At 37.8% G+C, this 24,853-nt stretch overlaps 1 protein-coding gene across 3 annotated transcripts in view; it reads right to left on the bottom strand.

Moving 5' to 3' along the window:
• Positions 1–536: 536 nt before the first annotated feature.
• Positions 537–24,853, bottom strand: part of LOC306876402 (neural cell adhesion molecule 2-like) — a 210,176-nt gene continuing 185,859 nt past the window's right edge. Inside the window, exons 12-17 of one of the 3 annotated variants that reach the window (XM_079427528.1) lie at positions 23,481–23,654; positions 22,709–22,828; positions 22,419–22,540; positions 16,929–17,103; positions 5,806–6,010; positions 537–2,296 (exon numbers count right to left, since the gene is read on the bottom strand). In XM_079427528.1, the coding sequence (XP_079283654.1) occupies positions 2,185–2,296; positions 5,806–6,010; positions 16,929–17,103; positions 22,419–22,540; positions 22,709–22,828; positions 23,481–23,654 (908 nt within the window). In that variant the 3' untranslated portion in view covers positions 537–2,184. Of the gene's footprint in view, positions 2,297–5,805; positions 6,014–12,482; positions 14,266–16,928; positions 17,104–22,418; positions 22,541–22,708; positions 22,829–23,480; positions 23,655–24,853 lie in introns of those variants that run through there. The other 2 variants (XM_079427527.1, XM_079427529.1) reach the window with 2 other exon arrangements.

Below are 24,853 nucleotides of genomic sequence, written 5' to 3' on the forward strand. Positions count from 1 at the left end.
AAAATTGACAAAAGCAAACAAAATGACTAAAATGATAATATGTTGTATTTTTTATTTTATAATAAATGAAAGTGTTATTTAGTAATATTTTTGATAATGAATGAATTAATATAAGTCATTCATTCATTCATTCATTCATTAATTGTAACTGTACAGCTACAATTATCATTTCCCTTCAGGTGTGTTTTTTTCCACTATTTATTATATTATTATATTTATTTATTATAATGCAATGAAGTGTAAATGCCCTGTAAAAAAAAAAAAACAGTATAGCAAATTCCTTCATATTAATACAGTACATTGTGCCTTTTTTATAAAGTCAAGGATGAATGCAATGCCTTAGAAGTTAGCCAAAAGATGTCCACCCTCTGCTGCCAATCTTTGTTTATAAGCAACTCACGAAGCCTGAAAATACTGGCTGTTGACAGCTTGCTAGGTTTTGGAATACAGCCTTTTCTTGTTACTATCATAGACTATGACAAGTGATCTGTAACACAAATACGTGCTATGCTTAAAAAAGCAGTCCAAATAACTTAAACTTTTATATTGGGACACTTTTATTTACAGAAGAAAAAGTACACTGGATTACAAGAATTCCACAAGTACAGTTGGGCTTATGGAGTGCTCCCTTTAGATTGCTGAAAAGAAATGGGCAACATTCCACAATGTTCTATTGCGCTGAATGTGGAGAGCCAGGTGGATATGAAATACAATGCTGAAATAATGCAAAAAAACTTTTTTTGAAGAAATTTGTTGGCCCAAACTAAAGTGAATGTGAACATGGATCTCAAGACTTATTACTCAAACTCTTACTGGTAAAATGAGCATGCTTCTAAGCAGTATGCCATTCCCATCCATATCATTGCAACACTAAGATCCTGATTACCTGCAGACCCCTCATATCTCATATAACCAAAGCTTTTTCTCTCAAATGATCCCAAAATGGCATAGATTTGATTTCCTAAAAAGCTAATTTTATAGCGATACCTCTGTAATGCATCTGAACCCAGCTTCCTGGGCATCTGCCCTTCTTTAGCTCTTGATATCTTTCTTTCAGTTGGACACAATATCTTTTTTGAAGCCAATTTTGATAAACATAATTCATAATCAGTTATGTGTGACATTAAGACCTGGAATGAATCATATTTTTTTTTTCGTTTTTGAAACATTCCAAAGAAATAACAAATATATTTACATTGGTGTACTTGAATAGGTATTTATAATGTTTTCCTTATATTCACGTAAAACCTGGCAACCTCTCTTTACATGTCACTCTCTTTCTACACTCCATGCTTGCTAGTACAAGCATCCAAACACCCCAAAGACAACACGTCCATGCTCAGATGCACCCACTTACAAACTTTCACACACTTCTAAAGGAAATGTACTCTTTTTTTGTTTTCCGAAATATCTTGACATGAAAGTATGACTCATACTATGCTCCTTTGACTCTGATGAAACAATAGCGTTTAAAACGAGGACATATTTTCATCCACAAAAACACTTGTAATCTATGAGAAATTCATCATTCAAGCCGAAGAGTTGGGCATGTGTCAGCACTCAATAACGGGACCACCCATGCACCATGTACTCAGTTTGAGGTCAAGTGTGGTTGATCCTCGCTTTACTACTGAGCATTCGGTAATTTCTTTGCATTTGGGTGAGACATATAGTGGCAAAAATGCTAGAAAATAAACATGTTACCCAAACAGTCACCCAAAACTACAACACGGACCGCAAAAAGAGGTGGGGGATTTCCACGCGTACTGCATTAAAAAGCGATGTTTGCGCAACCACACTGGAAAAGTGCAACAGCCGGATCCCAAAGAAAGAGGGAATGAGAGAGCAAGAGAAAACATGAAGCTTATGGTTTAAAAACCTCTTCAAGTAACAAAGAATCAGACTCAAAGCAACAGCAAAGCCTTGAAAAAAAATAAAAAAACGCCCAAAACAAGCAAGAACAAGCACAAATAAACAGGAGCCTGTTTGTTGAGCGGCAACCTCCGAAAAATGTTTCATAAAGCAGTTATCGCGTGGCCTCTTCTGATACCACGACGACGAGTCTCTAACAAAGGATCTTACAATTGGTTGGCGTGTTCTTGCTTGTATTCTCATTAGTTTGCTTGCTATTAGTCTCCAGGTGGCTCACTTTGCATGTTCTTTAAGAGGACAGCAGGGCCTCCATTACGCTTTACTGTCCTGTGTCATGTGTAGGCTGTTGTCACCGTGAACTTTGATTTCGATCGTGTCTGGTTTCAGCGTCTCCTTGCCGTTTTCCTCTTTTAGTGGCAATTTCCTGTGGAAAAAAGAGAAGAAAAGGCAGGTGCACAGTGGTCAGTTTGACAGGGCTGACAAAAACACATTTTCAATTAACACATGGATACTGTGGGTCCCCTGAGGCTAAAATTGAGACTTAGGGTGCTTTTTGCAGACCAGATTCCATTTGTCACCACAGGTCGGTTCATTTGGTTGGTTTTATGAACTTTTTGTACCACTGACATGCCTGAATAGGTGGCTTGGGCTCAGGTTTGAACTACACAAAACTACACAAAGACATTTTGAATGGTTTTAAAAATGCTCTCATATGCTCAAAAAGATTGTTTATTATATAAAAAAATTACAGTAAAACTAATATTCTGGAATATTATTACAACTTTGACTGTTTTCTATTTAAATATATATTTTAAAATGTAATTTATTCCCGTGATTGCAAATCAGAATTTTCAGCAGCCATTGCTTCAGTCTTCAAGGTCACATGATCCTTCAGAAATCATTCTAATTTGCTGATTTGCTGCTCAAAGAAGCATTTCTTCTTATCAATGTTGAAAATGGTTGCTCACCTGATACATTTTTTATATTTACATTTGAAATAGATTTTTTTGTAACAATGCAAACAATATCTACTGTTAATTTTGATCAATTTGATGCATCCTTGCTGAATAAAATTATAAATTTCTTTCAAGAAAAAAAATCTAACTGACCGAAATGCTAAAGTTTGAAAACAGTCTTATTTTACCCAGAAATTACAATTCTGTCATCATTTATCATGGACGAATGTTTCAACTGTTTACAGTTGAAGTCAGTGGGGTCCAGAACAATACTCAAACCCAACTAACTATTAATGTATAGTCTGACACACTGACACATTTTTCCAATATCTTGCTTTGTAATTCACAGAAAAAAACAATCAAAAACATACACGTTTGGAATGGCATGAAGTTGAGTAAATGTTGACAGAATTTTCATTATACGGTGACCTAAGCCTTTAATTGGGAATGACTGATCAGTACATGTTATTTCTAAGAAAAAAAGGCTTGTCTGCAATTTTTAACCAAAAAATTATAACTTTTATACATTCATACTCAGCTCACCTCACCAGCTATTTCAACTCCTACCCATCAAAGACTGGTTAACAACAATAACGTTTCTCACAATCCAACCAATTCTAAAAGAAAAAATAAAACCCTGTTTCTATCCCATTTTGATCAGGAATCACATTATTGAAGTAAAACGTATATTTTAAGTTAACTAATGTCACACTAGGTTTATAAATGTATGTTTTTCAGGGGTTATTTTTGTGATGTACAGTCGTGCATAATTATCATCACTCTAATAACATTATTAAAGTCTAGGCCGGTGCCTTTGGGTAAGTATAGAGTGCATATCAAATGAATAATAGTCTCTACAATAGTCTCTATGCTACAACATCAAAGCCATGCTGCTTGTTATCGGAGCTGAAGACAATCACAGCCCTTAAACTCTTTGAACTTTTAGCCAACTAAACTTGACAGGAGCGTTTCCAGCTGTGAAAGACCCAGACTGGCATTGCATAACTACAGATCAGTCAACCTGCAAACCAAAGGATAAAGTCTCCAGAGGAAATGTGTCAGGAGCCGTGAAGACACTAACCCCTGGAAAAAACACATAGTATACTCATCAAGCAATAAACCATAGATTGCATAAGTTAAATGAGTGATTCATAATCAACAAATTGATAAGACTTTGACGCACATGCTCCAGATATAAATGCTGATTAACTGCTACTGTACAACTGTTGCTCTGTCTGGCTAACTTGAGGACTTTGTATTGCAGGCTGTCTTGCTGGCAACTGTGGATGACAAACTGTTATAGCCAGTGTAAGGTTTACAGCTTATGACGTTAAAAATGTTACTTTTACGTTACTTAAAGGGGACCTATTATGCTCCTTTTTACAAGATGTAAAATAAGTCTCTGATATGAGTGTGTATGTGAAGTTTTAAATCAAAATACCCCACAGATTATTTTTTTATAACTTGTTAAAATTGCCACTTTTAGTGTATGAGCCAAACGCTTGTATTTGAGTATAGTGCTTTAATGCAAATGAGCTGGTGCTCCTGGAGAAGAGGGCGGAGCTTCAAGAGCTCAAGCTCACATTAGCAGTGCTAGCCTTTGCAAATAAACATTCCACGATTAGTACAAGCCTGTTATCATTACAGAAAACATACTCAATTTCAAAGTCAGTCATCTGATTATACTGTACATAATAAATTTGCGTTTATGAATTACACAGACGGGGAGGGGGATAAAAATAACAACATAGCTGGTCTCATGGTGCATGACATGCTATCACAAACTCTTTAAGACCCACTCGTGATTATGAGCTCAACAAACTCAAGCGATCGACTCACATTGCTTTCATTTGCAACTTTTAACCACCACATTCCTATTCATGATCATTCATGGGCAGCACCAGTGAAAACTGACAAGAGACAATGGTAGCTTTAGCATCATTAGCCTTACAGAGTGCGAAGAAGCTCTTTCAAAAGGGCAATTTAGAAAACAAACGCGTGGTACTTACTTTGTCTGGAGCTGACTTTCGCGCACAAAGTGTTGGTATTGAGCCGTACACGTATTGGGGACTTTACCGATTTTTTTCTGGGACATTTCCTTAGACAATGAAACTTGACCACAGTGTCCTCAGCGACTCAGATGGAGGGAGTTTATGTTTGTTAGTGCATCCCAAAACACAACACTTGAAAAGCCTCTTTGGCGCTGACATTGTATATCTCCAGCAGCTACAGCAAGTGATCAGTAATGCTGGAGGTGGATCACAGCTTCTCACTCAGGGCTGTGTCTATGCTTATAGGGCAGCGTCACAAATGGGCAGAACTTTTTCCTGAACAGAGGAAAAATCTGAAACAGCTCGTTCTGAGAGACTGTTTATGATTTTTTTATGTTATGAAAAAATGAGTGGGTGGATTTTTACCATTATAGTGTTACAACTGTGTTCAAACACATTATAAAAGTGGTTTTTGCATAATAGGTCCCCTTTAAGTAATGCATTACAATTATAAAAATGAATGAAGTTACACTATTACTTTCTATGGACACCTAAACGATATTCTAACCGATATCTGAGGCTATTACAAAAATGCTACTTCAGCTTTTCAACTCCAAAAAGTTAAAATTCATTTAATGTGTAACTTGCTGTTTCTTTGTAATTGTGTGTGGAATTGACAATAATGCAGTGAAAATGATTGCCAACTTTTTTTTTAACTTTAATTTTTTTTTATCTTAATATGCAATGACATATAGGCCATATACAGTATATTTAATTTCAATACTTGTATTCACATGGGAATTAAAGTCACAGGAAATCATGCACCTGTACATTTGAATTTTTTGTCATTTCTAAGGTAAAAAAAATCAACTTATTTAAAAATATAACAATTCAATAAATAATGCCTTGTTGCTTGTAAATGTATTTTGCTTTGGATAAAAGCGTATGTTAAATAAATGCATAACTGATGCAGAAGGGATACTCACAGGTAGGCAGCTTTGCCCTCCTCTAGCTCTTTGCTTTTGCCGCTTGTAGCTGTCTTTTTGCTGCAGAGCTTGCGGGTGATGCACATAAGCAGGCCGCACTGGCGAAGGAAGAAGCAGCTGATGTCCACTAGCACGAGCAGTAGCAGCAGGCCAGCTAACCCCAGCCCAACCACTGCGCCCAGGCCTAGGCCGCTGAACAGCGAATCTGCTGAGACAGGATGCACACATAACCATCAATCATGCACCTCAACAACACAACACTCTCTCTACAGTTATTTTTACATCTCAGAGATAAAAATTCAGAGTTCAATAGTGCAAAATAAAATAAAAATTAATTAAATTACATTAAATTAAATAGTCACTCGTGTAATTTATGTTTGCATTGAGTTTATCTTTTAGGTGATGCAACTTTGGTGACATTTTTAAACTCTAAAGATTTTGCATGAGGAAATGAGGCTGTCTGAGAAGCTATTCAGAAGAAAACATTCATTTTGAAGTAACATTCTGGGCAACGCTGCTGCTCGAAACACATCAATCACACATGCTGTTGAAAGTAGCATTGCCATTAGCAAAAGCATCCCAGAAGTCTGTGGTTTGATCTGGACACAGTGACAGGGTGAGAGTAAGAAAAGCGACATGTTAGATGGGAGGAAGACAATTACACTAAACAGAAGAGAAAACTGAGCAATTCAGAAGCTGTCTGGTTTTATTCACAGCAAAAATATTTTTAACATCACTGAATCCACCTAAAGACATTCATTTATATCAACAAAACTACTTTTATGGGTTAAATCAGGTAGAAATAGTTCTTTAAGGCATCAATTGCAGTGTAAAATAACTATAAAAACACTGAACTAAAACTAATAAATAAAAATATCAATGTATATAAAGACTAATTAAAATGACAACAATATGACTAAAACTTTAACAAAATTTACAGTGCAAATGGATTATATAAAAATAACATTTAATTGAAAATATTAACATAAATTAAAACTGTGTATACTGCTTAAATGACACCTCAACCAGGAATGTGCATTTCAAATTTTATGAACAACAATATCAACATTACAGAAGGAACTGTAACATTTATAACTGTCCTTATTTAAACCTACGATTATGACCTCAAAACTTCAGATTAGGAAGATCATTTGTCCATCATAATCTTTTGACCAATTTCAAATGTCTCCGCGCAATACCATATCAGTTCATACATGAACAAGCTGCTCTCAAAGACATCAGATTTATTGACCCTAGTATGGTTTCACTTTTGATGCATGACCACCTCCACAGTGACTTATCAGCCAACACATCTGTTTTTTCCCCATCTTGTGCCTTGCTCTCCCTGAGAAATGTATCCCCGCTCCTATAGCTGATTTGTTGTTGATTTATAACATCATTAGAAGCTCAATTTAGCATCTCGTTAATATCACTTATCCTGAAGTTCCACAAATGGGCGTGATCCATCCGCATCTGAGTTCAACACACTCAATTAATTAAGTACGAACGGTGATTGAGACTCAGCAATGAGAAGCAATAACTCAAGCTCGATTGATTGTGTCTGGACTGAAGGGAGGTCTGTGGGTGGGATCCCCAGCAGATGATTGACAGGGTAATGAAGCTTGTAATCATGTGTGGGGCTTAATGGCTGTGTCACACTGATACATGACTAAGTAGGGCTTAAACAGAACCACAGTTTTCTAGTTTGGAACGTTTTTACATGGAAAAACTTCCAGCTTGAAGTATAGGCAGCAGGAGCGTGTGAGACCCCGTTAATGCACTCTCTTCAAGGTTGAAGTACTGTATATCCCTCAGCCTTTGAGCTACACCACTTAATCATTCAAACATTTACGTCTGCATGTAATACTGAAAGCTGGAGACAGGAAGGAGTTTTAAAAATAGACTTCAGTCAAACCAGAGTAAATCTGTTATGAGGGGGTTTCAGATTACAGTAAAATACCATGGAAATTACACCCTTACATCGTGAACAGCCCAGAAAATGTTTGGCAAATGCATTTGATGTGCTATGACAAGAACAAGTAATGGCTCTTATTCAATGTGCTACAGTCATTACCGTAATAGTTTGATTATATTACATTTTCTCAAGTGTAATCAAAATGAAATGGTGTGCATACATACATACACACAAATCTATATATACTGTGTGGATGATGTGATTCCTGATGTATTCCTGATAACATACCTGCTGAAATATTTAAAAATGTGTATTGGGGTCTCTATGCCACTTTAAGTCAAAATGAAATCAAAATAGAACTTATTTCCTTCTATAATACCAGTTCTTGGTTTTATTGTGAATTATCGTTGTAGCTTATTCCAGCAAAAAATGCATGGTAATCTTTAATCACAATATAAAAACTTCAATTCTGAAATGACGTTCACCTCTGGGCTGACATTATCAGTCCCAACGTTTTGAACTCTTTGATATAGAAATCTTTTTTTCATGATTGAATCAACTTCTGATGGACAAAATAAATTCCCACCCTGCTTTTCTTTCATTTTAAATTTAGCTTGACTCAAAAATGCAATAATTTAAATAAGAAAATAGAGTTGCAAATGCACTTTCATGATAACTTAAATGTCACATTGGGACAGGGAGAAGTCCAGGGAATGCAAATCAGTCAAAGCAAATATCTTCTAAGGAAGCTTTAAGGCCAACAGACGCAGATCAATGCCGACAATCATTAGAGTACAGTACGTTCCTTCATAGACATTCCAAGACTCAACAGCTCATGCCGCAAAACCAAGCGCCAACCAATGGCAATAAACAGCGTCAGGGGTAACATACTCATCTGACCAAACCCGACAAATGTGTCTGTTGTCGTTAGCCAGTGCCGTGTGACTTTGCCTTAAGATAGTAAAATACTGTGGAAATGATGCCCTCGTGAAAAGCCAAGCAAATGTTTTGCCAAATGTATTAGATGTGCCATGAAAAAACATCAGTTTTTTGTTACAAGCTACTAAAACTCCCAAAGTACCCACTTAGCCCACCTAAAGTGGCACTTTTATAGCTTTCTGAGTTGTATTAAGTGAAAACATTGAGCTGACCAGTGACAGTTTGGACTTTTTTCTAATCAACCAATAAAGCCCAAAGAGCACTCCATAAAATGAGACAGTTTTCTTACCTTCAGGCTGAAAGGCTTCCTTCTAGAGTCCTGAGATAATTTAAAGCTTTGGCCATTATGGAAAAGGTCTCGAGTTTTAAGACTCCCCCTCCTCTTCTCCTCACCCTATGCTGGCCCCGGAACCCCTGCATTACCTACACTGAGGACACAAGCCAAGCATGACTCCATAATGATGGTTTAAAGACTCTGACGCTCATTAAGATGCTATGCTTGACGAGCAGAAGGGACCCTCTAGCCGTTAAACGATTAATAGACCGACTGCCATCAGGATAGCTATTATCAGCGGCAAAGATGTCTTTGCGCAGCATGAGGTTGGACCGATGGGTCAGAACGAATGAAATGGGTGTCAAGTGGCACCAATTAGACGTCACTTTTCCATACTTTTAATAGAATTCTCTATGACGCTTGTAGTGTATCAATGAAAATTAACATTATAGTAACCATTTCATTAGTTGGTTCCCTTTCAGTCGGTCACTTCAGTCGGTCACTCCATGTCACGTCGGGTGACCGACGAATTGGGATCTTGCTTAGAGAGACCAATCCACTACGAGTGTATCTAAAAGGCACATTGGCATGCGATTATTGCATCCAGCTGCCGCTGATCACAGCGTGAGTATAAGTAGGCAGCAGGTGCAGTGCATATTCAGCTTTTCGCTTCGGAGCAGAGCGGTTCATCGTTCTGCTCCTGACAAGCCTTTTGACTACGGTGTCTGCGAGTCAAGCACGCTCTCCGGAGGTCTCTCATGCTGGTATCACGGTGCTTCAGCGGCGGTGGTTCCTTCCTTTTCGAGTGGATTGCACACATCGGATTGCACTACCCTCTGATTGTGTTGCAAGCGACCATCTCCCCTGTGCGCTTCAGCACTTTAAAAGAGTAATTTCTCTGAAAGAGCATTCACGGGTGGAACGTCTTTTTAAAAATGCGTCTTTTTAAAGATGCCCTTCCACTTGTGCGTTTATGGATGTGGTCGTTACCTGGCGCCAGGTGATGGTCACGATCGCTGCCTCTCGTGTCTGGGCATTAAGCACACTGAGGCGGCCTTCGTGGACGAGTCATGCTCCCATTGCGGAGTTGCAGACCAGACTCCATTTCCTGCAAAGGGGTGGGGTGCCCGTGCCTTTGCCTAGATCTAGGGCTCTGGTGATGGTGAGGAATTCACCTCCGAGGAACACCCCTCCGAGGAACCAACCTCCGAGGGCTCCTCCTTCCGTCGGCACTTCGCAGTCTGTGGAGCTGCCGAGGGAGCAGGCTGGACCCTCTCGTGGGGTACCACTTGTATCCTTTAGTGCTCCCCCCGACGATCAGATGTCGATCGCTGCATCGTACGGTGAGACAGACCTTTCAGGAGATGATGATTCGGCACCGCTGCCGCCTTCCGGGTGGCGGGCGATGCCGGATTCGGATCCGGAAGTGGTGGCTATGCTTGCCCAGGCCGCCGAATGGGTAAGGCTCGAGTGGAAAACTCCACCGCGTCCCGAAGCCTCTAGGTTGGACGATTGGTTTCTCGGGGTGGCTCGCGCTGGTTCTCAGGGCCCCACCCTGATACCTTTCTTCCCGGAGGTGCATGATGAGCTCACTAGGTCGTGGACGGCACCTTTCACTGCCCGAAACAGCCCTGGTGGCTCGTCCTCCCACACCACCCTTGAAGGTGGGGCAGCGTGGGGGTATACGGAGATCCCGCCGGTGGAGCGGTCGTTTGCGATACAATTGTGTCCAAATACCGCTGCCACCTGGCATGGGAATCCATTGCTCCCCTCCCGGGCCTGTAGGTACTTGTCGGCCCAGACCGTAGGTACTTGTCGGCAGGTTCATCACGCCAAGGCACAGAAGGACCTGCACGAGGGTGGGCATGACCCAGAAGTTCTCAAAGAACGCTACGCTACAAGTGACGAAAGTCACTGCGCAGTCTCTGGGCCGTGCGATGTCCACTATGGTGGTCCAGGAATGCCATCTCTGGCTGTGTCTGGCTGACATGAGGGAGTCTGACAAGATGCGGTTCTTGAATGCCCCTGTGTCCCAGACCAGCCTTTTCAGCGATGCGGTGGAGAACTTTGCCCAGCAGTTCTCTGCTGCACAGAAGCAGACTGAGGCCATCAGGCACATCCTGCCCCGGCGTGCAGCTGCTGCCTCCACCCGGCCGCCGGCGGCGGCAGCGTCTCAGTCTACTCGTCGCCGAGGGCGGCCGCCTGCCCCTGCCTCCACTCCTGCGCAGCGGCAGCTGGATGCAATAATCGCATTCCAATGTGCATTGGCTCGTTTAGATACACTCGTAGTGGACTGGTCTCTCTAAGAGAGATCCCAATTCGTCGGTCACCCGATGTGACGTCTCCGTTCCCTCCTTCTGGGAACGACGGTTACATATGTAACCGAGACGTTATGTATAAAAACGACATAATTTCAAATGAATGTCATCATGAATTTCACATTCAAATGGAGGCTGCAAAAGAATTTTGCTGCTGATTGTTGTTCTGTTTGTTTCAATAAACACCTTTCTTTAATTTAAATTTTATTTTAACATAACAATTTTGATACAATAATGACATCACGTACTCACCCTCATGCAGTTTCAAACCTTTCTGCAAAATACAATTTTTTTTGAAGACATTTTTAAAAATTTCTGCAATGTTTTTCCTTTCTCTGTATTTGGAGACACATTGTTGCTTGTGTTATTTAAGGACATGTCTGATACCTTCTGATTTATAACTTCAAACACCTGGCTTTAGAATAAATGGCTGTACGCTGGCTAGCTGGATGGACTTCGCTTATTTCTCTTCTTGAAGCCAAAAAAGCTTATTTATGGTCAGTGTGATCAGCTGTAATCGACAGCAGTAAAACAACAGGTCCATTCTCATTTGCTGGAATCTTTTCCAGCTGGAACCGTCAACAAAGAGCCATTCTAAACTTACAAGAAGTCAAGCCACATTAGGACATATGGGCTTTAATGGACTTGGTTTTCAGACCTTTTCTTTTAACGAGAAGAATATTGAGGTTTTTGACATGCCCATAAATGAAACGCAATGTTCTATTGCTGTGTAATGAGAGAATAGAGAGGGCAGCACGTAGAGATGATCAAGATTAATAGTCTCCATTGACCTGACTTCCATTGATTTACGATTGTCTTAATTAGGTCAGGTATGCCTTGAGGGTATTAAAACCTCTCACCTTTTTAACAATGCACAATGATAAAAATGTATAATTCCCAACCGCAAAACATTATGGAATCCTAATTGTGATTCCATGCTGTGAACTTCAAAAATTATTGACTGACTGCAACTAAACACATTAAACCAAGGAATGTTTGTTACATTTTTTTCTACCTAGAAGCTCAATACCTTTTTTTACAAAAGGAGAACCCCCCCCAGCTGACAGAGATGATGAGGATCAGAGTCTGACATCTTACCTTATACAAACTTAAGACCAATCACTAATAACTGTTTTTACTGCTTCGGTTAAAAATAATGAACCTTTTCATTAGTAATTCTGCTAAATAGCGCTTCAGTATCGACAAAGACTTATTCAATATGTTTATCTTTCCTTTATTGCTTCACTAGTTGTGAAAGATAAGGATTCAGATAATTCAATACTTTTGCATTTTACCCTCTGTAAAAAAACAACAACTTTGAACACAAACTGCTTTATGTGTCAGTGTTCTACATTAAATGGTTCACTGATACAAGGATAAAGCATGATTAGTGTTTGGAATCTGAGTTAAGAGGCTGTAGTTATTGCATCAGAGTAAGCTGGTTTATTTGAGAAATACCAACAGATATCTATGCTTCTTTTGACATGAATTCAAATAGTTTCTTCAAACATGTTGTATGAGAAAAGCACAATTGTTATGCACTTCACATTTAATGGATCTTAAAATGTATACTTCTGATAACAGAAAATAGATTAACTCCATGTAACTGACTACAGCACACCACTCCATCAAATCAGGATTGCAATACTGCATCTGGAAAGTCAAGAAAAGTGATGCATGTCCATTCTACCATTTAAAGGTTTAAGGTCAGTATGAAATCAAATATAGGTGATCAAAAATACATTTATGTTGTTACAAAAAAATCTATTTAAAATGTATGCATTTTTTTTAAACATTCTACTCATTGAAGAATCTTAGAATATTAGAATGATTTCTGGAATAATGGCTGCTGAAATTTCAGCTTTGCCAAAACAGGAATAAATTACATTTTAAAATACATAAAACAGAAACAATTTTTTAAAATTGTAATAATATTTATCCATATAGCATAATTTTTTTTATTTTTGATCAAATAAACGCAGCCTTTTTAAATGTCTTACTGACCCAAAACTCTTGAACAGTAGTGTAGACCTCAGCTGATTTTAGTCCTGTACAATTACATGTAACATTGACCGTTAGCTTGATTCACTGTATACATATACTACATCCCCTTCATGGCAGCAACATTTCACACAAATGTTCATATTCACAGACTACGCACGATTCCAGTTACTCATGTTCTTCCTCATCAATACTGAGAATATACAATAAAGTAGCACGACAACATCTTTGCCAGAGGTGTAACCAGAGAATGAAAATTAATGTGCATTATATTTTGACTCACTGGGAGAGAGAAACCTTGTTTTATGTTTCTCATATTACGGGTAACAGAAAGTCGGCCTGTTTGATTTATGATACCAGTGTTTAAAAGTCATATCAATTTGAAATCCTACTTGACTCCATTTAATGAGTGCTGCGTTGTATTTCTCTGTGTGCGCATATCAGCAACATCATTAAATGCATTCTCTCAAGCGATGCAACTGCTGACATTTCCCATAGTCATAATAAACCAAAACAAAAGAGCCTGTGGATGCACAGAAGATGGAAAAGCCCCCACTCTGGTGGTTTATACTGTTCTTTGTAAACACCAGCAAAAAGGAACTCATTAAACATAAAACTTGGGGTCGGATTACTGTTACAGGTAGAGAACAAATTAGCCACTCAGTGTTTCCTTTTCCTTTGTTCTAAATAATGTGCAAGACCTTTATGGACAAAGAGGCCAGTTTTTGGCATGGAAGGTGGCCAGGATAGTGAGATCAGCTCACAAGCATGGACAATAACGCCACCAGAAGGGGCAATGAACATGGCTAACCATTGGCAAGCCATTGGTGGGGGCAAAAAAAAGTCCCTGGTTTAGTCTTTTGGGCTCATTCCAGGCAAGGTGAAGATGGAGCAATGTCAACACAGACACAAGCACAGCAACAGTGACAGAGAAGCTCCGAAGACGTTCACCGCATGGATGGGCTGCACAGGGGGGTGTCCATGTCCGGTTGGAGGGGGCTTGCAACACTGATCTGCAATGAGATGGAGGGGAGAGGGAATGGGAAGGAAGAGGGAAAGACATACAGTAGGTGTGTAGAGCCAGCACAGGATGGTTACGCACACAGAAGGTCACGCGAGAGAATGAAAAGCGGTTTATTCACAACACCATAGCGGTGGGTTAATAGAAAAGATGATTACAAGAGTGCAAATGAGATAAACAGATTATTTGGGTGCAGGTCAGGAAATAAACAGAGGTGAATGCGACAATAATGTTGACATATGAGCGAAGAGCAAGTGAGCAGTCCAAACCAGTGTCCGTTGTAAAGGTTTGTTTGATTGAAAAGATCGCAGGGTGTTTAAAGGCACACAGAAAGGGAAGTTTAGTGGCAGTTCATTGCAAAACAAAAAGCCCAGCGATTTGCGATGTGGACCAGAATGCGTTGCATAATTCATTAGGTGGGAATTGGAGAGCAGGATTGTTTAGAGTGAAACAACAAGACGAAGCACAACAGAATTATAAATAAGAGCGTGGGTCAGTGGGGATGAAGGGGTGCAGGTGGAGAAGGGAGAGAAAAAGGAAAGGATGAGGAGTTGGGAGAGAATATACAAATGACATCAAATTAACAAGGTAAGTCCAAGCTGCTGAGAAGCAGTGCTGTCAACACACACACACACACACACACAGATGTATACCTATGCATGCACTGACAATGCCTCTAAGAATATTTCATATATAATTGGACAAAGTTCAGACAAAATTTAAATATCATCTGTCAATATCATGGCATTTTTCAGGACAGGCATTTTGTCCCAATAGCACACTGCAAGGCACATTTTGTTTATCATATACTAAACAGATAAAATTAAATAAAATGACTGACTTGTTCTATCTATCTATCTATCTATCTATCTATCTATCTATCTATCTATCTATATCTATCTATCTATCTATCTATCTATCTATCTATCTATCTATCTATCTATCTATCTATCTATCTATCTATCTATCTATCTATCTATCTATCTATCTATCTATCTATCTATCTATCTATCTATCTATCTATCTATCTATCTATCTATCTATCGTGGCATTGTGAGGTAATTGTCCAAACCACTTTATGAAACAGCTTGCAGCTACACTTTTGTGTTTCTCAGTTGCATCCCCTAATATAAATCCACTCACGGACAGCTGCAATTTTGCTTGCTTCATTAAAACAAACATTGTTATTAGAGCAGATATGAACCTGGGACCCCATACACTCAAAGTGAAAAGCTTACTTACATCGACACCATTACGCATTTATCCTCTATTCAAAACATCTATCAAATACATTTACATTTATTCATTTAGCTGACGCTTTTATCCAAAGCGACTTACAATTGCTATATATGTCAGAGGTCGCACGCCTCTGGAGCAACAAGGGGTTAATTGTCTTGCTCAGGGACACATTGGTGTCTCACAGTGGATTCGAACCCGGGTCTCTCACACCAAAGGCATGTGTCTTATCCACTGTGCCATTACCACCCCATAAAAAAAAAAAAAAATCCAGGAATCAACAGTGACAGGAAGTTAGAAAATAGCAACGTACAAAAAAATAAAAAATAAAAAAATAAAAAAAATCCACAATTTACTGTAAAAGAAAACATTCATGACAAGTTTTTCCAGCATATTTGCACATTTAAGCCACCAGTACCATTAAACCACAATCACAATACCTTGACTCTTAAAATGGTCTTTTTCATGCATTTCCAAATCAATTTTCCCACCAGGTAGAAACATGTGCTCTTCTGATTACAGTAGATCATGTGGCGCCTATAATTTAGGTGTTATTTTAAGAGTACAACAAAAGAAAATTTCATGCTTTTAGCTGAAAAATTATCTTCTTCCTGAGTTCCTGCCCACAAAAGTACAGAGGTATTGAGAGTTGACAAGTAATTGACAGACTTCTTTAAAATGTTTTACCTTTATATTTGCATTAGAAAATAGTACCATTGTATTACTGATAGGGGAACTCGAATAACTTCTGTTGACCTGTTCTGCCTGTTTCTTTTGGTTGGTTGATCACCTTCATCAGCTATCAACCCTATTATGCCTCCAGCAAATTTCCCTTCATCCTTGGACCATTCAGAGACACCCATTGGCTACATAGTGCTTCTGATTGATTCTTGAATGTTTGTGATTTCATGGTGACCACAGGTCTGTTGGGACCAAGTAACCCAAATATTAAAAGCCTTCTCATGAAAGCATGACTTCAAAAGAGACCCAACTGCAAAATGCACATGGCCAATCAGCCAATCACAGTAACACAGAGGCACTAACTGTTAGACAGTTAAACATATAAAGATAATTGGTTTATTTTTGTAGTGGCAATTTTTTTCTCATCCATTTTTTCCTAAGGGAGATCCAGCTAATTTTTTCCATCCTCTGACAAATCGCTTCTGATTAGGACAGAGAAACAGTTACAGTGGGTTACCCTGCACGTTTGATTGTGAATGTGGAATACACAAGCTCTGTCAAGCATGAGTGGGTGGTAAGTGTGCTGAACTGTAGCAGGGCATATAATTATAATAGGAGACATATAATTTCAGCTATAGATATTGTGAGTGGGTGATGAAGTGCTGTAGGTAATCGGACTCAATATGTCATATGGAAAAGAGACAGAGTACTCTGCATGTTTTGTGGAAGTGCGTGTACCTGTGATATCAGGTTTCTGGGGCATGGAGAACTTCACAAAGGTGGGTTCAGACAGGCCTTTGACGTTGCGTGCGGTGATTTCCACCTCATACTGCGTATTCCACTGGAGTGGTTGCAGCAACACGAAATCATTCACACCTGGAACCAGTTTTGTCATCCACTGCTCTTCTTTATCCTGCAAAAGCCACAAGTGTTTTGTAAAATTTGCACAAGCATATGAGTATATGATATTAACATTTATATATTTGCTTTAGGGCACATTTGTGGTCACTGTACTTATAAATAAATAAGACATCTTGCTATTGTATGTCATTGCATATTGCAGGTCATTGAATAGTGGCTACATTCTACTCAGTGTAACAATCTTGAAGGATTTGGCAGAGAAAAGAGCAAATATTGGCTTTATACTTTGGGTATAACCATAATGTAATTATATATATATATATATATATATATAGCATATATCTCATATCTCATTCATATATATTCATATATATACTGTACATCCCTCACTCTCTCTCATTCTCATATATATATATATATATATATATATATATATATATATATATATATATATATATATATATATATGTATGTATATGGTTATACCCACAGAATAAAGCCAATACTTGCGCTCTCTCTCTCTCTCTTTCTCTCTCTAAAATATTAAATTATGGTTATACTCACAGTATAAAGCCAATACTTGCTCTTTTCTTAACCAAATTGTCAAATTGTCACACAAAGAGAGTGAATGACAGAATTGCAGATGAAAGTGGCCTGAGAGGCCATCTGCTTCTTTCTCCTTGGAGCAACAGATGAAAAAGAGATTATTTTCTCTGATCTTCAAACTTTTCCACACACTTAAACAGCTGAAACACTCTAACGCATCCATTATTCTCTTTGTGTCCCTGCCTGCAGAGCTTCTGAGCATGAGTGTGTGCGTAATATAAAATAATGTATGTTTGTGTGCGCCGTCTGTTCTGCCGGCTAAAATTTTGAAACTAAGCCCACACAAGCTGCCTTCAAAAAGTCATTGCTTTTATATTTTGACATTTTCAAAACGCCTCAGCTCTTTAAAGGCTAAATGGTTGAATGTGGCTTTCACATGTTGACAGTCCTTAGGCGAGCTGTCTCCCCAGGCTGTGACATCTCCATTTCCCCTGTTCTCACCTCCACATGCACAGGCGATCAGAGACAGAGCAAATGAGAGAGAGAGATATAAAAAGAGAAAAAAGGGAAGAGTACAAATAAGAGCAGGAAAAGATGCCAGCGGACCCTATTAAGGTTGAGGAGGAAGCGAGGTATCAGCAAACACAGTAAGACAGACAGAGATGAAGCAAATGAGGAGACGCTGTGGCCCAAAAGGGGAAAAACAAACAGAAGGATTGTGTGTGAGAGAGAGAATGCTGTGGTGAACGTGTAAACATGCTAGTGATAACCTCGATAACCTCATGACCTGTAAACAAACTTTTTGATTGTGAAATACAGTGTTACACAAGGCTTTTTAGAGTTCTGACACTTTATGGTCTCAACTCTTGCTCCTAGTTAGATCTACTCGAAGTCTTTTGTCTAATTTGATGCCATTAACAAATATTAGCTGAAAAAAGTTAAACTATATTCAAGGCTTTGGCAAATGGCATAAGGGTCTTTATCGGGATATTTTGCTGTTGTTTAAACGTCTGTAGTTAGACTCTATGTGACTGCCCAACCAGATAATAATATTACCAGTGTAATAATAAAAGTGTTCTTATGTGCACACAGATGAATTCTGAATGTTCTGAATGAAGTAAGAGTAATTGTAGCTATTAAATATAAAATAATAAATTAAATAATAAATTAAATGAAGAAAAAAAATAAAGAAAACAAAAAACTGCTTAATTTTTTTTTTTTTTTAAGATTTCCTTTTTGTAATTTTCGCCTTTATTACCAGTAGCCCCTCACTGCAGAACAAAGACCCAAGGGGCAGGGTTGGATCCACATCTAGGGGGTGGAGATGGTAGGTTTAGGGGTGGGAATGGGTGGGTTTAGGGATCAGGGGGTGGAGATGGGTAGGTTTAGGTATAAACACATTTTCCTGTTTATGAAACCTTTTGAGTCTCAAATACAAAAAAATGCTATTTTCTTGAAACTACATAAAAACCCTTGTCAGACCAACAAAATTACTGCAAACGTTGTCCCAACTAGTAAAACACAGTTGTCTGAACAAAGAATTTCGTACTGTTGAAATGTTAAGGCTTTGTGAGTTCCCAGCATGCATTGCAGCATAAATAAATTATGCAGTTACTGTTATAGTATTATTGTTTTACTGTTTGCGGATTTCATTTCATTCATTTCATTTTTTTGTTGTTTTATCATTATTGTTAGTTATTTGTTGTACTGTTGTAGAACTTGGTCAAAAACAAGAACACACACACAAGTCTATTAACAGGACTGCAACATTCCGGAGGAAGTTGCTCTTGGCACATATCTGTGGCCATAAAATTAATTAACGACCAGAACCGTGCTCAAGCATCCTGCTCTGCTCTCCTTAACGTCTCACGAGACCCCTAAAACAAAGGGGCATATGTGTGGAAAAATCTGGAATGTATTTAAAACAGGACTTCACAGTTGTTTCTTATCACTTAAGCATAATTCAACCAGAAACAGGACGAAGACCTTGGTGTCTGGAAAGGCTCCAGCACTGATCCCCCCTTGTCTCCTGACTATTAACGCATAAATTCAATGATTGTATCAACCAGGAGAGATGTTTTTATGTTGAAGTCTCACAGATACATGTCCAACGGGACACTCATGACCACCGGACAACTCTCCTCTCTCTGTTGCTGTGTGATTTTCAAGTCTTAAACTATTTGCCAAAGATTGCATGACCTATGCTCAAAATTGACCTAATCAATTCTGTATTACTGTGGCCATGGTAAATAAAACTGAATTGTTAAGAGATAACGTACTGATTTTAATGCTTGCTGGACAAGTCGTTAATGAGGTATCGTTAACAAGGTATAAGTTGGACGTTTTGATTAATATCGATTAATCATGTAAATATCAATATGGAATCTTAAGAATAGATTCCCCAAAAGCTAAATTAAAATAAGGGCTAATCCTTTACACTGTGATGTAAAGAGCTTATCTTTTTAACATTTGTTGATTGCCACCGTTCTTGAGGTTTGTGTGTCTAGTTTTGAGGCCTAGAGTATGTTCAATCGCTTATGTCTTTTTCCTGGATATCTTAGGCTTGTAAGTTGTTTTACAAACAAAGACAATGGTGTCTATTTATTAGACTACGCTATCCTTTAACGTTTGTCATTCATAAACAAACAAATTCAATAGTGTGGTGACTTTTTACACATTATTTTTTTCTTCCAGGAAACGGATAAAAATAAATGATCTTAACGACAGTAATTGTTGTTACACTTGCTGTGACAAGAATTTTTCTATTAGCAAAATAAGACAATCGGCATTCCATGAACAAACAAATTTACATCGGCTCAACAAAGTATCATTACTGAGCAGAACTAAAAAACTATTGTTGAGAGGACTCAAAAGTCTTACTGCATCAACTTGCCTTATTTTTTTTTTTTACATTTACTCAACTATTTATTTTTACAGTGTATGCATATGTACAGCTGACTCATGTAATCTGTTCCATGTTCATTAAAGGTGTCTGAATTGGTTTTGAGAGAGACACACTTGGCAGTGGATCTTGTTTCTCAGGATCTCTCAGACAAGAGCACAGCGTCTTTAGAGAACATCATATGTTTGAGAGTGATGAAAGGCTGTAAAGGAAAAGTTGTGCAGAAAGCCTCTATATGAGATGGTTTGGGCAGGTTTTATGGAAATGACTAACCTCGGCCATGTCGTCGTTCATTTAATTTAATAATCCAAATTCATTAACATTAGAACAAGGTTAAGAACAAATTCATGTGCGTACGCACATGCTGTGAATTAGGTGAATATTGTTTTATGAGAAGTTCTTCTGTGTGTACAAATATGAAATAATCCATGCAATTATTAGTAAATGAGATCCATAATTTGCCTTATTTCACAATTTAAGACACAAATTGTCCCAAGAGGGAGGTTTGTCAAGACCTGACCCCCCTCCCATAATCATTCCTCTCTCTTTCTCAAACAGCAGTTCCACAGAACACTTCAATGCCGTCATATACCTGACACACAACAGTTTAGACAATGAGCAAAAAGTCTCAAAACAGCAAAATATCTTGTGAAAGAATTAGTGAATCATGTTTTTACCCATGCTGCTGTGCGTGCTGGTGCATAAACAAGGGGCATGGGCTCAAACAAAGATGCTTTTTCACTGCTCATTACTGAAACCGTCGCCCACTCGCAATCTACATCTTTACTGGAATAACACCCTCTGCATTCCAGCTCAGTCTCACACCCTACACTCACAAACAAAAAAACCACAGGATCCCATTTAGTACTGCTTTTCTCCAGCTAGTTAATGACCAAGTACATTTCAATTTGTAAAATGCTGTTCTGTTAAACTCAACCAATCCCTCCAACAAGTGAAAGTCATGAATATATCAATGTGGTTGTAAAGGGATGATGTTCAGTAATCATATTCTCACAACAAACTTAGTTCATCCATGCACATCAAAAGAGTCACGCTGGGTATGTCTTGTTTTAGAGGATACTGTAATGCCTTTGTTATATATTTGGATCAATTTGACAGCTGGTTCATTGTAGAGCTGTGATGGCGTTTCCTTTTAAAAAAAATTACACTCAAATCCCATTAAACATATAGTACTGTTTAATTAATAAATATTTGATCTCATTTTATGTAAGGTCTCTAATTTATTTTGAATTTCCCGTAAAAAATGTTTTAAGGAATTTTACTAGCATCAGCTGATTTTGACGGATTCTTAATACTTTCTTTATATAAGATTTTTTTTAAGACTAAGATCTATAATATTCTTGGCATAAAAGTGTAATTCTGACCACATTCACTTCACATTTCTGATACTTTTCAATATTTTTCACAAAAATGTATAATTAATTAAATTATTAATTATTAAACTAAAAACAAGCACAATCAGTTTTGTTCAAAATGGGTCATTAAACATGAAAAAAATCTTATTTTTAAATCAATAATACAGTAAAAACAGTAATATTTTAATTATAAGTATTACAGTTTTAAATAACTTATATTTTGATAAATAAAAATGTATTTTTGTATTTATTACTCCAGTCTTCAGTGTTACATAACGCTTCAGAAATCATTCTAATATACTACATTCTATATATTCTAATATAATATTTGGCCCTCAAGTATAATTTCTTATTATCAGTGTTGAAAACAGTTGTGCTGCTTAATAATATTCTGGAAACTGTGATACGTTTTTTTTCAGGATTCTTTGATGAAAAGAACAGCATTCATTTGAAACAAAGTCTTGCTGAATAATAGTATTAATTTCTTATTAACTTCTTCTCGTACTTAGTCTTTTGAATGGTAGTTTAGCTCAGCTCACTTACTGTTTTGTATTTGACAATATACTCCAGGATGGGCATTCCTCCATCATCCTGCTTGACCAGACCCAGTCTGTATGCCTTTCCCACCCCTCGCTGACCCTGAACCGAAGGGGGACTCGGCTCTCCTGAATATCGAACAAAGTAAAAATAATGTATTAATGGTCCACATTCAAATTCATAACTGGTTACAAATGAACTCAATGGTCAGCAGCAACATACTACTGCAATAATGTAACAGCTAAAGGTTGTTTTTGGAAACCCATTATTTAAAGGTCAAAGCAGAGGGCACTCACGTATGGGCAGAGTTTGAAAGCTCTCTGTGCGGCTGAACTCCCCTTGACCTTTTCCGTTCACTGCGGCTACTCTCACCTCGTAGGTCGTGTTGGGTTCAAGGTTAGTGAGCAACACGATTGCTGACAAAAAAGAAGAGAGAATGATAAAGACAGAGAGAGATGGAAATGTTCGTAACAAACATACTAAGTCCCAACTGCTCTCTTAAATCATGTAATGTTTCAAATGATTGCTTTCTCCAGTCATACTCTTTTGAAATATTTCTTTACATTTTTTATGAAAATAAGAAATCAAGACTATACATTTAAAAAAAAGTAAGATATTTTTAAGTTATTAAATACATAATAAATATTTAGTAATCAACTGCTTTGAACACATCAGCAACATTGATTTTGAGTCATTCATTCATTTACTCCTCAAACGAGACTACCATTCAAAAGTTCGCGGTGGGTCTTTGATGTTTTTGAGGCTCTTATGCTCAACAAGGCTTCATTTATAAAAACAGTAAAATCATGAAATATTATCACAATTTAAAATAACTATTGTCTATTTTGATATATTTAAAATATAATTTATTTTGTGATGGTAAAGCTGAATTTTAAGCAGCCATTATGCCAGTCTCCAGTGTCACAAGATCGTTCAGAAAGCATTTTAATATGCTGATTTGGTGTTAAAGGAACATTTCTTATTATAACTACTGCTTCATCTATAACTTGTTTGGTGGTTTAACACAGGCATTGATAAAACCCAGCAGTGGACAACCTTTGTACTTACTCTGCGTCCCCTGTGATTTCACATCCTTCCAGTCCTGTGAGCTGATGTCTTTGTATTTGACCAGGTAGTGACTGATGGGTACACCGCCATGAGAGTCTGGCTTCGTGAAGGTAACTGTGGCCACGCGCTGCACCACAGAGTTCAGCCGAACAGAGTAAGGGTTTGAGGGAACATCTGTGACAGAGAAATTATGGGTCAGGGGAAGAGAGACTAACAAACAACTCCATTTATGTGCCGAGGCCACAGTTTCTGAGAGTATCAAAGGATCTGGTTGTGTGTCTTTCTGTGGGGTTGAAAACACAGTTATAGAGCTGCTTTCAGGGCCTTACAACCCAAGCTCTCTCAGCATGAGAGTTTTCAGTCCACAAACACAGTTAGCTAGAAATGACTGAATTATCTCACCATCTTATAAAAATAAATGTCAATGAAGGTTGAAAGATAAGTAAAGAGAATAAAAAATCAAATAAAGAGAATTAAGCCAAAACAGAACAAGTTACAGTGGTTTAAATATAACTAAAGGGTTTTACTTACAGCTTAAAATTCATGGTAAAATCATGGTAACACAGTGCCTCTTATGGCATTTTAATTTGTAAACCAATATGTTAAAATATAATAATCCCAATTAAATTAATATCACAGATGTACACATTATATACCAGTATATTTTCCAGTTAGAATTTAAACTAATTTGCTTCATATGAAAAAAAATCAAGCAAACACTATTGCCAAGAGCTAAATTCAGTTTAATTCAGAAATCAGAGCTGTCAATACAGAAGTATTTTGACTTAAATTTAAATTTAAGCTTGAAAACAAGCTTGAAAACAGCTTGAAACACCACAAAATGTGGAGAGCTCAAAGTTAACTCAATGTATAATCTTTTTTTTTTTTCATAATTTCTGCCGATTGTGTGAAACAAGCTTAAATCCATCCACATAATGGTTTTAAACAGGATAAAATGTGTAAAACGTAGAGCAATACACTATTACAGGGAGATGAAAACTTGACCAAACTAGCCAAAATCTGATAAACTAAAGCACTACATGCGTGGGATGCATACAGTTTTATGAATGACATCTGTTTGAATCGTTTCATCAGAAGTGGATTCAGTGCAGGCTTAATCATAACAGAAGCATCAAAATGATCTCACAGTCATCAGGTAACACAAATCATCACGTTGCCAATCTGATGGCAAAGCAAAAGTCAAAAGGGACTACGGATGAAATTTAGCCAGTGTTGGCTAAATCTGGTGCATTTTACATATTGTATGTGTTATTAATGTGCATTGTCCCTGAGTAAATAAATGAAAAGAAAAAAAAAGAAAAAAATGACACAAAAACACGTTGTACCCTGCTTGAACCTCTCATGCATGTCCT

The sequence above is a fragment of the Barbus barbus genome, assembly GCF_936440315.1.
Source record: "Barbus barbus genome assembly, chromosome: 10".
Classification (NCBI taxonomy): Eukaryota; Metazoa; Chordata; class Actinopteri; order Cypriniformes; family Cyprinidae; genus Barbus; species Barbus barbus.